Below are 16,618 nucleotides of genomic sequence, written 5' to 3'. Positions count from 1 at the left end.
GGCAGCTTGGGGGTGTTGGGATTTGAACCCATGACCTTTCACCTTTCTCCTCTGAGCCACCACTTTCCCAGGTTGCCATGAATTTCATAATAAGTGATAGTTATGTTATCAATGTTAACAATAATGGAAAAGTACATACTTTACAAAATTCTTCAAAGAGTCTTGAATAGTTTGAGAAAGTCAGTGATGCTTTTGGTTACCATGTCAAACCATCAGGTGGAATAAATAATGTGTTTACCAAAGTCATTCAGACAAAGGCGTTAGAATCCAAAAGAGGGAATGCAGCAGTGAGGAGGAGGATAAGTGTAGAGGAGGATGAGGGAAGAGGGGGATGAGAGGAGAAAGGAGAGCAGAGTCAGTGTGTTTCGCCACGGAACTGCAGCATATTGAATTCTGAGCGCTCTTGAGGAACACACACAGCTGCACTGAGCCGCCTGAGCATTCATGACAGCGGTGAGTGTGATAACACCATTGCACACCGGAAAGCAGGGAGACGTGAGATAGATAGATTTTTTAACCTTGATCTTGTGACACTGCGGCAGTAGTCAGGAAGAGTCGGGACTCAAGGTAGAGTTGTGATTTAGTCCTGTGTTACTGCAGCACTACTGCACGAGGCTCTGCAGATGGAGAAGGTACACTGTAGGAATACAAAGAACATCTAGAAAAGATTTTTAATGGCATGCAGCAGTGTTTTAGGTATTATTATAACAAGTAATGTAGAGGAAAATGATTATCTGTCAAAACAAAACATCAACGAGATACCAAAGAGAAGCTACCCCAGTGTCAAGATCGCCCCCTGTGGGCTCCAGAGACCCCCAAGGACCCATTAACCATGTTCATCAACAAGAAGCTCTATGGCCCCAATAAATAACTAAAATATATTTTACACAATTGAATTATGTACTTAATTCTGTAAATACTTTGTGCTCTGTAATAATGTAGAATTTATTTTGCACTGCTGAGGGTCTTTTACTGTGAAATGTGTGAGATCCAACATTGCTTGTGTGTGTGTGTGTGTGTGTGTGTGTGTGTGTGTGTGTGTGTGTGTGTGTGTGTGTGTGTGTGCGCGCAAGTCTGTCTGTCTAGAAGAATCCAGGGCAAATCTGCAGTGCAATAACATGACCAATAAACTTTAACTGAATATATATAAAGTAAAATGTTCATTTTTAAAGATAAACATACCATTTTATGTGCATGTCAACGATGTATATCTATCTATCTATCTATCTATCTATCTATCTATCTATCTATCTATCTATCTATCTATCTATCTGTCTGTCTGTCTGTCTGTCTGTCTGTCTGTCTGTCTGTCTGTCTGTCTGTCTGTCTGTCTGTCTGTCACAAAAATCTTATTAACATTATCCATATTTGATCATAAAATTAAAGAATGTTAATATTAAACACGTTTATCTCACCGTGTTTTTATTATTTTATTGTTGTTGACGGTATAAAAGCCGCCTGGTGACTGTGTTTGTTTTGTTTCCAGCCTGCAGTGAAATCATGGAGCTTGGCATTGCTGAGCTGCAGCATGCTGCTCTCCCCCTTCATGACTGCGTACTCAGCTGACTCAGACAAGGGCAGAAGGAAAGTAGTGCATGTTCTGGGTAAGACACTTCTCTCCGAATGACAGCAAACACACACACCAAGATTTCACACAGTCCATGAAAGACTGTAAAGAAGGAAGAAAAAACTAAGTATTATTGGTATGGATGCTGTAGTTCTGCTCCTGATCTTCTTTCGATTAGTGACGAGTCATTCATGAGCAATTAGTTCATGATGAAGGGATCTTTAATGTGACTCAGAAGAATGAGATTCTTTCATTTTCTAATGGACGCAAAGCATCGCAAAAACTCTGTAGGTTATGGACAGGAAACAGAATTGAATCGTTTACCTCTCGACTCTTCGTTCTTTTATTATGACTCCCACTGATGCTATGAAGGTGATTAAAGGAATGAAATGAACTAAACTAACTGATTCAAAGAACCAATTGATGAAAATAATCCCATCTTCACTTATTTATGATGCTGGAGAGAACATTTGTGTTTATGACCTGAAGAAAATGCTTTAGATTTGGCATCTTTAAACCGTGTTATATTGTATTGATTGATGATCCGATCAAAGCATCGCACTCATTTGGAAACTATTCTGAATTCTGAATTGAGTGACTGGTTGCCATGACACTGCTTTTCATTTATGGTCCCTTTTTTTTTCTTCCCCAAACACATCTGTGGCTCTTTAGATGTCAGAAACTGAATTGATGCGAGAATCGGTTTACCGCTTGGCTCTCGCTCGGGAGTGGAAGTTGGTGACATTTCAGATGAGCATTCAGTGTGGAGTTTTAATGAGCAGATGTCAGCGCTGCTTTTACTTTCACTGAGTGAAAAAGCAGAGATGGGATTACACTGACGCTTTGTCGAGCTGCCCAGGCCATTCAGAGAGATGGAGAAGCCTGGCGTGTGTCTGTATGAAGTTCAGCTCCCTGGCAACTAAAGCGGCTTTAAAAAAAATCTTTCTTAAGAAAAAGCAGTAATGTATTCAGTGAAGGAGACGGTCAAGTGTGCAGGTTTGCTTAAACAAGAGTTAAACCAATGTTAAGATGAAAACTTTAGTGATCTCTGTAATAATTCACAGAATACTGAATAAAGTAAAATGTCTGAGTTTGTTCCAAGAAAAGCAGGTCATTGTGTGGATCATTTTGGAAATCAGCAGCAGTAACTTCTCTTTATTCTGCTCTGCTTTAGAGGATGATACAGGAGCAGTGATTGTACAGACGGCACCGGGGAAAGTAATCACGCATCGAGGTGGCACTATTACTCTGCCCTGCCGATACCACCATGAGCCCGAGAGCGTGGATCCGGAACGAATCAGAATCAAATGGACCAAAGTGACGGCTGAGTTCCAGTTTGAGGATGTGTTCGTGGCACTGGGCCGGCAGCAGAGGACGTTCGGGCCGTACCGAGGGCGTGTGGAACTGGAACAGGCAGGACCGGGAGACGCCTCCATCATCATCCACAACGTCACGCTGCAGGACTACGGCCGCTACGAGTGTGAGGTCACCAACGACATGGAGGACGACACGGGATTCGTCAATCTAGACCTTGAAGGTTTGGGAAAAGGCTTGATGTTATACATCATTTAAAGTTGCCATGGTAATATTCATGATGCATAATACAATAAAAATCATTATATTTGTCATATTTTTATTCACTAAACATTGTGGCCTTCACAAAATAATCACCTTTATTATAACAGCTACGAGACGGTATCAAAAAGTTTAGAGACTTGCCGGATCTCCGCAACGTTGTCAAAATGCCAAGCTAGATCTTCATCTTTGCGTCCAACAGATTTGCCCAGTTTTATGCAGAATTTCACACGTGTTCTTTGTTCTAATTTGCTGTCCACGATTCCACGTGGGAATGCACGCGGGTCAGAACAGCACCAGTTACTCCATTAGTCTACAAACTTTTTCATACCACCTTGTAAAGTTTTGTTGTGCATCCTGAGATGCTTTTCAGCTCATCATGGTTGTAAAAAGTGTTTATTAGAGTTACCATGGCCTTGCTGTCAGCTAACTTTTACATGTCTGGCTGTGATTTATGCAGATCTGCTGCTGAACAAATGATTTTAGTTTTTTGCACCATCCATCAGTGAAGTGTCCATATCAAGAAAAACCTCAAAAATCCCAATTCTGATGTTTGCTGTAAACGTTATTAAAAAAACTCCTGTTCCTGCATGATGTTATGCTCTGCAGTGTAGCTACATGATGCACTGACAGGACGTTTGCAGGATGAGCAGCCGTACAGATGTTCTTGAAAAAGTGGATGATAAATGAATACGAATCCTATGAAAGGCATCACATTTCGAATGTAAAATTTACAGGTGTCGTCTTTCCGTACTACCCTCGCCTGGGCCGCTACAAGTTAAACTTTGATGAAGCCGAAGATGCCTGCAAGCAACAGGACGCCATATTGGCCTCTCATGCGCAGCTGCACAAGGCCTGGAGAGAGGGTTTAGACTGGTGTAATGCGGGCTGGTTGGAGGACGGCTCAGTGCAGTATCCCATCTCTCACCCTCGGGATCAGTGCGGCCGCAAAGACACTCCTGCTGGAGTTCGCAACTACGGCTTTCGCCACAAAGACAGTGAACGCTACGATGCCTTTTGCTTTACCTCAAAACTCAATGGTGAGTAAGAATGAGCATCACAGGCTAAAGAACGCTCTCTTCTCTCTTCATGTGAGGCCTCAGGTAAGAGGACGTATTTTTATTTTGGATATAAACCCTTTCTCTATCTGCTTTTTTTTTTTTAGAGGTCCAGGTTGCAGATTAAAGAGCCTGCAGGAACGCCATAAGCCAAATGTGGCTTTACAGAATAATGCATTTGCTTACAGCTCTGTTCTCCAAATTAAATCTGGAATAGAAAAATGATTTATTATGCTGGCCTGATGTTCAGAGAAATGAGTGTAAACACAGAGAAGAGCCAGACTGGTTAGGAGTGCATATGTGGGATTTATTTGTGCCATGTGTAAGAAAGTGCTGTAACATCACAAATCCTACAAGCTAACAGACATTACGCCACCAAATTCACTATTACAAAAAGAACAGAAATGCTCACAGCTGGTTCGATGTGTCTCACACTCCAACTCTGACCAGCTGAAGGCATTCAGGGAAATACTGACAGGTTTTGAGAAGATCCTTCCATAAAGACAGGAAAAAGACTTTATTTATCTACGTTTCCACACAATCACCTTAAAAAAAAGACCCCATACACAGAGCTCGGTGACAGAGTGCACATGTGGTCAGAACAGCACCAGTCTCACAGCTGCCGATGTACACAGGATGACCTCTTTCGGCACACAGACTCATTAAGGTCGGTGCTCCCTGTGACTGTGCGTGCAGCCTCATGCTGCCATCTGCTGGTGTGTTACAAAACTAGTCTCAAAACTTTTTGATATCACCTCGTATATACTTACAATTAACGCCATTTGGCAGAAGGCTGTATCCAGAGCAACCTAGAGATATCTCAGTTAAACTGCTCAGCAATAGAGGGTTAAGGGCCTTGCTCAGGGGCCCAGCAGTGGCAGCTTAGGGGTGCTGGGATTTAAACTCAACCCTCTGATCAGAAGTCCAACATCTTATCCACTGAGCTACCAATTTCCCTTGAGGAGAAAACCCTAATCTTTTGGTGGTCTTGGAATTTGAACTTAAAGCCTTCTAATGTATGGTCCAAAGCCTTAACCATAGAGCTAATAATGGCCTCTAAGATCCATTTAGTAATAATCTGATTATCTGAACGTCTTCAACATGACAAATTTAAAAGTGGAGCATTTCATAGTCTTTTCATGGTACACAAGGCTTTGATGACTTCAAGCATTCCAAAACAGTTTTGCCAATTTTGCTGGAGAGGAATGGGTAACAATCTTCTTACACTCTAGGTCTTCTTTCCTGTGTTGTAGGTCAGGTGTACTTCCTAAAGCGCTTTAAGAAGGTGAATTATGGCGAGGCAGTGAAGGCGTGTCAGCGTGATGGTGCCGTGGTGGCAAAGGTGGGTCAGCTCTACGCAGCCTGGAAGTTCCAGCTGCTGGACCGTTGTGAAGCAGGCTGGGTGGACGATGCCAGCGTGCGCTACCCCATTGTAAACCCCCGTGCTCGCTGCGGAGGCTCTGATCCTGGCGTCCGAACCCTGGGATTCCCCGAAAAAAAGTTTCGCCTCTTTGGGGTGTACTGCTTCCGCAAGGATTCGGGCAGCACCAAATCCCAGGCCACAGCGCTGCCGGTTCCCAGCACAGCATCGTTCTCTAGGAGCATTTAAGTTGAGGAGCATTTCCAGTTGCTCTGCATTACTAGCACAGCCTTTGTAGCGTTGCCAAATCGACCGATGCTTTATTAGTAACTATGCTAGCTGAAGGGTTTCTTTAAGCCAACATTATTTCCTTCGCTTGCCTGAAATGAGCTGTCAGTCTGATCTGAAGAGAAAATTTCTCTCATGTCCTTTACGACGTGCAAGCTAAACTCATTAGCATCTTTCTTTTAGTGTACTTCGTATGTAGCATGGACAGCTAATGAGGATTTGTTTTTCTGTTGTAAGTCATGAAGAGAAATGATTGGGAGGAAGTAAAGACACTGTGCTAATTAGAACCAGAGACAGTCAGAGAGCTAATTTAGACTTACATCATAATAAATGTGGGCCATCAGGCAGAGAAGATCGTGGCACGGGGATGATGTCAGAGAGAAAAGTGAAGAGCTCTGCTTGGCATGGCATGCTCTTAGAGTGGCAGGAATATACATGCCATTCACTAAGCACACAACAGCCAGCTGTGGAAACAGTTACCTTCCACAAGAATCATTTAGATGCTCATAACGCCCTGATAGCAATAACTCAATACGCATGATTTTCGTTAGTTGAAAATACCAGCAAGTGAGTTTTAATGTTGCTGATGCTTTTCTACCTCATTAGTGATCACAAAGATTGCACTATTCATCAAACTGTGATGTGGCACAATATTACCTTCAGTAATGCACTGTAGATTAAAGAGATTTTACCAGTTCCTCTACATCTCTTTGCTTTTTGTCTGCATTTTGACCCGAGATCTCAGTCAGAAAGAAGGAACACTAATCTGATGTCAGTAACCATGACGATGGTCGAATCTGCCTCCAGCAGACTACCTCATCTACTTGGCTCGGTTTTCCTGGAAGCATTTCCTGGCGATTCAGAGTCGAGTGTGTAGCCACCTGCATGATGCTTGAGAAAATATTAGTTTGATGGCAATAACAATAAATCTGCATGTTCACATTGTAATATTGGTTTTAGTGAAGAACTCGATATAAATAGGCAATAATTAATGACATACTTTATTAAAGCTAGTTTTATTTATTTAATATGTAACTCCACAGTCAATCTGAGGTCTGTAATGTGTTCACTGGTTATTAGAGGTGTCACGCTACACAAAATTCACGGTTCGGTTCAATTTCAGTTTAAAAGCAAAGCATAAAATTGTTGTTTTTTTAATATGCAGTTTATTATGATTAACATTTGTAAACATCAACAATTTACCTTTTTTTTTTACTATTTTAAATAAAATGCCTGACACGCGATCCGTCCCGGAAATGAGATTTCTTCTGTGCATTAGTTTTGGGTCGTTTTGAATGGATCTTTAATGTGATTCAGATGAACGAGTCGTCGTAAAGAGTAATGCGTTTATTTTCTACTGGACGCGCATGAGCAAAGAATCGCAAAATCTCTGTAGATTCTGGACAGGAAACAGAATTGAGTGATTTATCTCTCGACTCTTCTGGTCCGAGTCGTTCATTTTTTATCACGTGACTCTCACAGATGCTACACAATACAATTGATGCGATTTTCTGGTCCAAATCTTGACATTATTGTTGCAATAATTATGGAAGTCACGTGGCAAAAGAACTAAAGACTCAGATTATAAGATATGAAAGGTGAAGCTCCTAATTTTTTTTTTATCATAATTTGTCCTTAAAGCTGTTGTCCAGTGTTTGTAGATGTGCTGGAGGATCTGCTTATTGAAAATAACATTTTAATTTATTTCTAATCAAATGAACAAAATGATTAAAAAATGATTTGTTTTATTTTGATGAACGAGATTTAAAGAAGCGAGTCAGTAAAATGATCTAATCTTCCATCGCTACTGCACACGTGAGAAAACTCATTTTTAGGTTCCAGTCAATAGCAATGTGTTTATGATCTACTGATTCACCCGAAATACCAAAAACGTGCATTGGATTCATTTGATTTATTTTATTTTATTTTTATATATTTTGTTTTTGTGAATAAACAAACTTGCAGTCTGACACTAATTATGTAACACACCAGAGAAGCTCTGACCACATTTCAGCTCCACGTCCCAGAGATCTGACCTCACACCAGGACCTGAGAGTGAGGGAACATCTGCTGAGAGAAAAACAATGAGAGCATGAGCTGATGTGATATTATTCCCGAGTGTGTGATTTTCATCTCATTTGATCTTCACCTTTCCTTTCCTCAGCATAAAGTGAAATTAGCTGTCCATCACCTACAGATAGTTTGTGAAGCTTAACTCCACTCGTTCTTCTGAGTCACATTAAAGACTCGTTCAATATAAACAAATTGTTCATGAACGACTCATCACTAAAAATATGTACACAGAGGTTTTCAAAGAAAACACTACCTTCACGTTACCTGATGTTTCTCATCAACGCCCTGGAGATCCATGAAATTCCAGAGTCAGAACAGGAGCTTCGAGGATCATTTGGATTTGGACTGAAGTTAAAATCACCAGTGTGCTACACTGACTCAGGTCTCCATCACTGTACCTCAACATCGTTTATCTGTAATAATCACAGGAGGGAAGTAATGAAGGACAAACACTTCGTTACTGCACTCAAGTAGATTTTTCTGGAATCGTTTTTTTACTTCACTATAAATTTTTTACATTTTTACTTTCACTCATTACATTTTTACACAAATATCTGTACTTTCTACTTCTTACATTTCTAAAACAGACCCGTTACTTTAGTTTTAATCTGTTTGGTGTCAATATCTTTTCAGCCCTTCAACCTGTTTCTTCTCATTGTGCTGCTTTTCACATCCACTGGTGGATCATCTCCTGTCTCTCTCACACACACCACAGACGTGGACTAGATTCTGAAGCTCACAGTGAGCAGAGCAGAAGGCAGTAAGAAGTCTAAGGTTAATGTGGATGAGACAGAGGGAGTCAGTGATGAGAACAGAGACATTCCTGATCATCTGATCATCATCATCATCATCTTTCCTCTGCTTGTGTCGTGGATCTTCAGTCTGCATACATTCATTAGAGAACATTTAAATTTGTTTTGTATTAATATATTAATTAAGCCTGTCAAAATGCAAATTCATTTTAATGGCACTGGTTTTTATTAATGCGCGATTAAAGCAGTGCACATTTCTGTTTCACCATTTGTATTAAAAATATAAATAAATAAATGAATAAATATAAAAGAGGGGAAAGTAAAACCTTCAGCGCAACATACGTTTAATTACCAAATCTTTTCTTTACTCAGATATAAAAAAGAAATAAATAAACTGAAAAAAATTTTAATCAGTAAATATTTGTTTTTTTTTCCTCATAACGCAGAAGCAAACATAAATTAGTCTTTTTTGATCGTACAGACAAAAAGCAACACATAATTTGAATCTGTAAAATGTCTACTTTTATTTGTACACACACATAATAAGAACAAAACGTTGTGCTTTTGTAAAATAAAGTAAACAGACAGGGGGCGCTCTCTGCCGACTCTGTCATCTCTCTTCACAGCCACACAAAAAAAACCAACCTGAATCTCAGTGAATATTTGCCTCACAGACATAATAAATATATGTGTAGAAAAATTGCAAAGTAAATAAACCAATTCACATAGAATACAAATATTCTCCCATTCTGTAATCAAATCAAATCAAATCTAATTTTATTTGTCACATACACATACATACAGGGTACGACATGCAGTGAAATTCTTAATCCGTATGAAAGTTATAAGATGTGCAGTTTCTCCGGTATCACCTCATTAACCGTCCGTGTGAAAACATAGCAAAGGTTCCGTGACAAACAAAACAAAATGCAAACATGCATTTCAATAAAGCATCAATATTTGTCCATGTTCATGTTAATTAGAGCATTAAAAACTTAGAAAGTATTAATTAAAGGTACATTTTGAACAGTGCAGTTAAATATTTGAATCGATTGACAGCCCTAATATTAATATGACGTGAGGAGCAGTTACCAGCGTGACGCTAAAACAGGTAGTAATAAAGTTTTTTTTTTTTTTTTACTGAAGTTCATGTCGGAGCCCAAACTTCTATTTTAACTTGAGTAAAAAAGTGCAGTCAGAACTTTTACCAGATTATTTTTTAAAGATGAGTATCTGTACTTCTACTAAACTGAAGGGTGTGTGTACTTTTGCCACCTCTGGTAATAAATGGACATTTGGTGGCACCCAGATGAGGATGAGGTTCCCTCTTGAGTCTGGTTCCTCTCAAGGTTTCTTCCTTCTGCATCTCAGGAAGTTTTTCATTCACTACAGTCTCCACCGACTTGTTCATCAGGGACAAACTTACACTTATAAAGAACATCTTCATTTTTATCTCCACATTATCTGTGTAAAGCTGCTCTGAGACCATGTTCATTATTAAAAGCTCAAAACAAATAAACATGAACTGAATTGAATTTAATTGAATTGACATACTGCACATATGTGTATCATTGGGACACAAACTGCAGAAAATGACCAAAATAAACATATTCCATAAAAATGTTTTGTCACAAAATATAACTACATCATGTTATACATCAGAAAGCAGTGTGAGCAGCTCATTTGGTTCAGATCCAAAGAAGAAATCTGATTTGCAGTAAGTTGACTGTAGGTATGAAGGTGATCTGATCAGACTGATCCTCTGTCTGTCTCTGTGTCCAGTGAGGTGCAGTAATAATCCTGTCATATGGAGCAGCAGTCCCCAACCTTTTGTGTGTCATGGACCGGATTAATGTCAAACAATATTTCCACGGGCCGGTCTTTAAGGTGTGACGGACAAATAGAATAAAATAAAATAATACGAGCATAAAAACAAATATTTTCTAAATATAATAATAAACGTGAATCCACTGTGTTGTTGTTTGTTCATTTTTCTCGCTTGAGGGTTTGAGTTTAGCAGTAATGTATTATGTGTTAGCGGCCGGAGCTCCTTGAAGAAGGTAGTGGATGGAGGTAAGACATGTGACCGGAGCTCCTTTAAGAAGGGAGAGGATGGAGGTAAGTCATGTGACCGGAGCTCCTTTAAGAAGGTAGCGGATGGAGGTAAGTCATGTGACCGGAGCTCCTTTAAGAAGGTAGCGGATGGAGGTAAGTCATGTGACCGGAGCTCCTTTAAGAAGGTAGTGGATGGAGGTAAGTCATGTGACCGGAGCTCCTTTAAGAAGGTAGTGGATGGAGGTAAGTCATGTGACCGGAGCTCCTTTAAGAAGGTAGTGGATGGAGGTAAGTCATGTGACCGGAGCTCCTTTAAGAAGGTAGTGGATGGAGGTAAGTCATGTGACCGGAGCTCCTTTAAGAAGGTAGTGGATTGAGGTAAGTCATGTGACCGGAGCTCCTTTAAGAAGGTAGTGGATGGAGGTAAGTCATGTGACCGGAGCTCCTTTAAGAAGGTAGTGGATGGAGGTAAGTCATGTGAGCGGAGCTCCTTTAAAAAGGTAGTGGATGGAGGTAAGACATGTGGCCGGAGCTCCTTTAAGAAGGTAGTGGATGGAGGTAAGTCATGTGACCGGAGCTCCTTTAAGAAGGTAGTGGATGGAGGTAAGTCATGTGACCGGAGCTCCTTTAAGAAGGTAGTGGATGGAGGTAAGACATGTGACCGGAGCTCCTTTAAGAAGGTAGTGGATGGAGGTAAGTCATGTGACCGGAGCTCCTTTAAGAAGGTAGTGGATGGAGGTAAGTCATTTGACCGGAGCTCCTTTAAGAAGGTAGTGGATGGAGTTAAGTCATTTGACCGGAGCTCCTTTAAGAAGGTAGTGGATGGAGGTAAGACATGTGACCGGAGCTCCTTTAAGAAGGTAGTGGATGGAGGTAAGTCATTTGACCGGAGCTCCTTTAAGAAGGTAGTGGATGGAGGTAAGACATGTGACCGGAGCTCCTTTAAGAAGGTAGTGGATGGAGGTAAGTCATGTGACCGGAGCTCCTTTAGGAAGGTAGTGGATGGAGGTAAGTCATGTGACCGGAGCTCCTTTAGGAAGGTAGTGGATGGAGGTAAGACATGTGACCGGAGCTCCTTTAAGAAGGTAGAGGATGGAGGTAAGACATGTGACCGGAGCTCCTTTAAGAAGGTAGAGGATGGAGGTAAGTCATGTGACCGGAGCTCCTTTAGGAAGGTAGTGGATGGAGGTAAGACATGTGACCGGAGCTCCTTTAAGAAGGTAGAGGATGGAGGTAAGACATGTGACCGGAGCTCCTTTAGGAAGGTAGTGGATGGAGGTAAGTCATGTGACCGGAGCTCCTTTAGGAAGGTAGTGGATGGAGGTAAGACATGTGACCGGAGCTCCTTTAAGAAGGTAGAGGATGGAGGTAAGTCATGTGACCGAGGCATCATGACCTGCATCATGAGTGAGTGATGAGGAGGAGAAAATCTGAGGATTTTCCACAATAAAACATCGTTCAGAATCAGATCAAAAATAAAACAGAAATAATGTAAGTATTTGTATGTTAGTGTGTATGTATTCTTCCTGTGCGGCCCGGTACCAATTGACCCGGTCTGCGGTCCGTGGCCCGGGGGTTGGGGACCACTGATATGGAGGATACACTTAGCTGTTTCATAAAGAAAATTTCCAGATCATCAGGCATGGACCTACAATAAAAGCCTGTTGTGAACACGTAGAACACACAGGCTGGAACCACAAGCACACAATGACACTGTGTTTATCAGCTGTCTGTATATTTTCATTGTTGTTGTTGTTGCTGCTGCTTGTTTCACATTTCATGTTATTTTAGAGGCTATTAGAGCTGTACAGCTAAACATCTGCACAATCATTAGCCTGTTAAATGCAGTTGCACTTGCAGGAATTAGCAAACCTGCTCAATTTATCAGGGTTTCTGTTGCAATGATAAACGAGCTTAAAACTGTGTATTAACCTTTAGGTGGCACCGAGGCACATGGTGTTTATGAAAACAGCACTTAATTGTGTTGTACAGCGGAGCAGAAATAGACTCCTAACGGCTTTGAGTTTAAACGCACTGATGTCCTACCACAAAATGATCCTGATGTTCAAAAGGAACTGATTGAGAAGCTGCCAGTATGATTGATTTTTATGCACAGATGTGGTTCTTCCTCTAACTGATATCACACACCTGGAGGTACACATTTTTTTATAAAGTTTTCATTTTTATAATGTAAATTTATATTCAGGCAATTGAGCCCTAAATGATGTAGAGCCTTTTTTATGTAATTGTTGTGCTGTAGAGAGAAACATCTCCTTTCTATCAACATAAACCCACCTTTACTTTGTTTATACAGAGAACCTGTAATGATTTTATTTCACTTCATGAGCAGGTGTCACTGAAACGTATAATCGCATACTGTCTCTGATATAATCCTTTAATTAATTAAGGCCTTTTGGTTAAAGTAGATTCTTCAGAACCCTCTCTTGTACTGCATACATACAGTTACAGACTTCCTGAGGTTCCACAAAAGTCTTGTGATGATGGGCTGCTGTGAGTAAAACAGACTCTCTAAAAAAATTATTAAATAGTTTAACATCATAATATTAATAAATAAATAAATGAATAAATAAATAAGAACATTGGAACGTCTGGTAAGGGTTTTCCCTGAAACATTTTTCTGATTAAACAAAGAAAACGATATAAAACATGAACTTGGGACCCTCAGGAGTTTTGTATGATCCAGTAACTGACAGTAAAAACACCACACAGGAGCTGCTCTGATCCATAAAATGATTTTAATCAATCATCTGTCAGGTAAAGAATGTAACACAATGACAGGACTAGAATTCATCAACACCTATAAATACTGATCAATACACATGGAGCACTTTCACACAGCCTGCCTCAACATCAGCAGCTGGAACAGAGAAACACCACTGGGAGAAGAAAACCTGCAAGTCTGCGACTGATGGTGAGTTAGACTGTGTGATTGTGATCCATAACTAAGCAACAAACACATCCAGAGTTCTTTAGAAAAAAACCGAAATGACAGGAAATGAAAAAGTAGAAAGGTCAAGAATATGTACATTACAGAGGTGAGGGTTGGTGCAGCAGAGCTTTATACATCATCAGAGAAGCTGCTGGTGTTTCAACTGCAACTCACACTGGAGCCAAACCTTTACTTTTTCAGAAAATAGCTTCTAAATCCTAATTTACTCTATGATCTTGTTCTACAAGTGGAATGAAGAGAAAATGCAGGTGGATGCAGGTTAGAAAATGTATAAAAGCACCTCAGTGAAGAAATGAGTATGAATCCAAAGTCTTGGACTAAAGGTGATAAGAACTAAATTAACCAAATAAAATATGTACAATACGTGAAAGCAGGATGTGGATCTGTGCTTTGATTAACTGCCGCTGCACATGAGATGAGGATCAGATGACTAACACTGTTCCTGAATCTCAGCTTGCGTTGTCTCTCTGACAGTCTGAGCTCCAGTACAGTGTTCATGCCTCATTATACTGCTGTGAAAGAGCGAGCACATGGATCTTCTGCGGGGTCAAATTTACATACATATTAAACAACCTGTGCCGTTTAAGTCTGTCTCGTCTTCCTTCATTATCTTTATAAAAGCCCATAAGCAGAGCCCTCCTCAGGCTAAGATAAAGCACTGAGCAGGAGATAAGCTCCACACACTGGTGCAGTCACGTGGATGATAGATGTTTGAATCTGACACAGAGTCTAGACGGAATAGAGGTCACTCCTTTTCCCCTAGATCACTCACTGCCCTCCTTTTAAACACCTACAATATATAAACGAAAAAGAAAACCTTCCGTATGTAGACATTTCCATCATGAATTTCAAACTCTGACCTTTGATGACGGAGCTGCTCTCTGTTTCACGCCCACTATAAGATCATATTGCATAGGAGACGAATGTTTCTTAACTGAAGCTACCACCAAAAACCAATTGAGCATTTTCTGATGCTGCTCAAAAACCTTCAGAGGTTCTGTAGTAATTAGTCAGAAGAGTTTCTTCAGGAAGCCTCAGCTGACTCTTCGAGCTCTGTAGAAAGCTCTCCACCGAACAGCCATGAGCGTCCCTCAATTACAGACCCATTTCCATAATTAGGAGCCTGCTGCCATCATCTGACTCTCCTTTAAGCTTCTGTAAAGAGTGTAAAGCTGTTTATAGAACACAATATTAAGGTAAAGGATATTAGAGACTTCTCCTACTTTTTCAAATCAAACTTTTTTTTAATCTGATCAGAATCGACCTGCTGTTTAACACTAATCCTTCTGGATGCCGTTTGATTTGTTCTACTGCCATCAATAAATATCAGCTTCAGAAGTAAATCCAATGCAGGTCTGATATTTTCCATAAACAGATCAAAAAGTAATATCTTAAGTGAAGTTTTATGTCCATTACAGCGTCGCTAGAAGAACAGACAACATGGAGATAATCTCCATCTTAATTAATTAAACATGCTGAGGAATAAAAGCGTGCTGTTTCCCATCACCTTTCACACGTCCTTGTCATAGACAAGCTGAATAAAGGCAACAATGGGGGCAATGACTCGAGGGGAGAAGATGCAGAGTGGGAAGTGTAATCTCTAGAGGAATAGAGAGGGGGGGGGGGTGTAAAGAAGGGAGTATATGAAAGTGTGGCCTTTTTCTTTCATGGTAACGATGAGAGAAAGGCAAAAAAACTGGTGCAGGTTTTATTCCAGTTAGCTGCTGTTACCTTCTTTGAGCAAACAGGACACGCACCTGGTCCTTGAAAAAAGCAGAAAAGTTTCCAAACAGTCCTGTTAGACGCTGAGTCTCCTGAGGCTACGTTTACACTTTTAACCTCCATGTCCTCAGCTGTAGCTCACAGTGGAAGTGAGGGACGTCTCTGTTTTTTCCCATGAGACATTTAGGCATATCGGTGTGGGATCGTCAACGTCTACAGTGTTGTTCTACAGATCTGAACTTTAATTCACTCCTGAACTGTTTAAGATACTTCACCAAACATTCAAGAGATAGAAAATGCCTGATTCTGTATTAGAAGAAGCAAAAGGGCTGCTAGAAAGAAAACGTGTCCTGTGGTGGAATGTATTGAGTGTGAATGTAATAAATAAATGACGGGGGAAAGGCATCGTACTTTAAATAGTGCAACGAATGTGACTGATGTTTTTGGCCGAACTATTCTTTTATTTCACTTTTCACAGAAAGAACGATTCCAGAGTGTTGCCTAATCGACCTTCCGAAATCAGAATAATCAGAATAATTCCTTTAAACAAAAACACAAAAATCTACTGATCCAAAACGAAAATAATCATTTAGTTCAACTAAAGTCTTTAAAACTATAAACAAAATCAACCAGATCCAGAAACTGTAAATATCCAGAGTCTGTGAAAAGTCTGGAAACTGTGGGAAGTGTTTTGTGGTGTTTGAGACATGTGACTGTTCCTTTTGTTTCTGTGCAACAAACTCATTAAAAAGCAAAAAAACACAGTGACGTGTCAGTGAACGAGTGGATGAAAGTTCTGTGGAGTAAAAAAGGGACATTTTTGTCTCCATCTGAAGATCTTGTGTGAGATGAAGAACAGGAGAGAAGATGTGATCAGACTCCCTCACCCTCACACTCACACATGGAGGTGGAGGATTTAATGGTTTGGGGTTGTTTTGGAGCAGTGAAGGTTCCGTAAAGCGAATGAAATCCTGAACCAACTCGTCTCCAGTTCCACACCTCAACACCGTGCAGTTTCTTCTGGACTGCGGCTCATAGGAACCAAATTCACCGTACAACAAGACGATGAGACAAAGCAACGAATATGTCTGAGTACTGTACGTGTTATTTAGAGAGCAGACAGACGTCTGGAGTGATATCTATCATGGAACCACCTACCCAGTCACCGCACCTCAATCCTACGGAACTGCTCTGAGA

The 16,618-nt window shown here is 40.5% G+C and overlaps 2 protein-coding genes across 2 annotated transcripts in view; one reads left to right on the top strand and one right to left on the bottom strand.

The window, feature by feature from the left end:
• The first annotated feature begins 286 nt into the window (after window positions 1-286).
• hapln4 (hyaluronan and proteoglycan link protein 4) lies at window positions 287-6,551 on the top strand. The gene is made up of 5 exons (XM_083558039.1): window positions 287-453; window positions 1,487-1,604; window positions 2,742-3,104; window positions 3,880-4,182; window positions 5,454-6,551. The coding sequence occupies exons 1-5, from the start codon at window positions 445-447 to the stop codon at window positions 5,807-5,809; spliced, it is 1,149 nt and encodes a 382-aa protein (XP_083414165.1). The 5' UTR covers window positions 287-444; the 3' UTR covers window positions 5,810-6,551.
• Window positions 6,552-13,470: 6,919 nt separating this feature from the next.
• Window positions 13,471-16,618, bottom strand: part of LOC310736064 (neurocan core protein-like) — an 18,908-nt gene continuing 15,760 nt past the window's right edge. The window contains exon 6 of the mRNA XM_083559472.1: window positions 13,471-16,618. This exon is cut by the window's right edge and continues 30 nt beyond it. The gene's annotated coding sequence lies outside the window, so the exon portion shown is untranslated.

The sequence above is a fragment of the Silurus aristotelis genome, assembly GCF_946808225.1.
Source record: "Silurus aristotelis genome assembly, chromosome: 13".
Lineage (NCBI taxonomy): Eukaryota > Metazoa > Chordata > Actinopteri > Siluriformes > Siluridae > Silurus > Silurus aristotelis.
The sequence above is the reverse complement of the archived record's forward strand: the minus strand, read 5'-3'. Positions and strand labels throughout refer to the sequence as shown.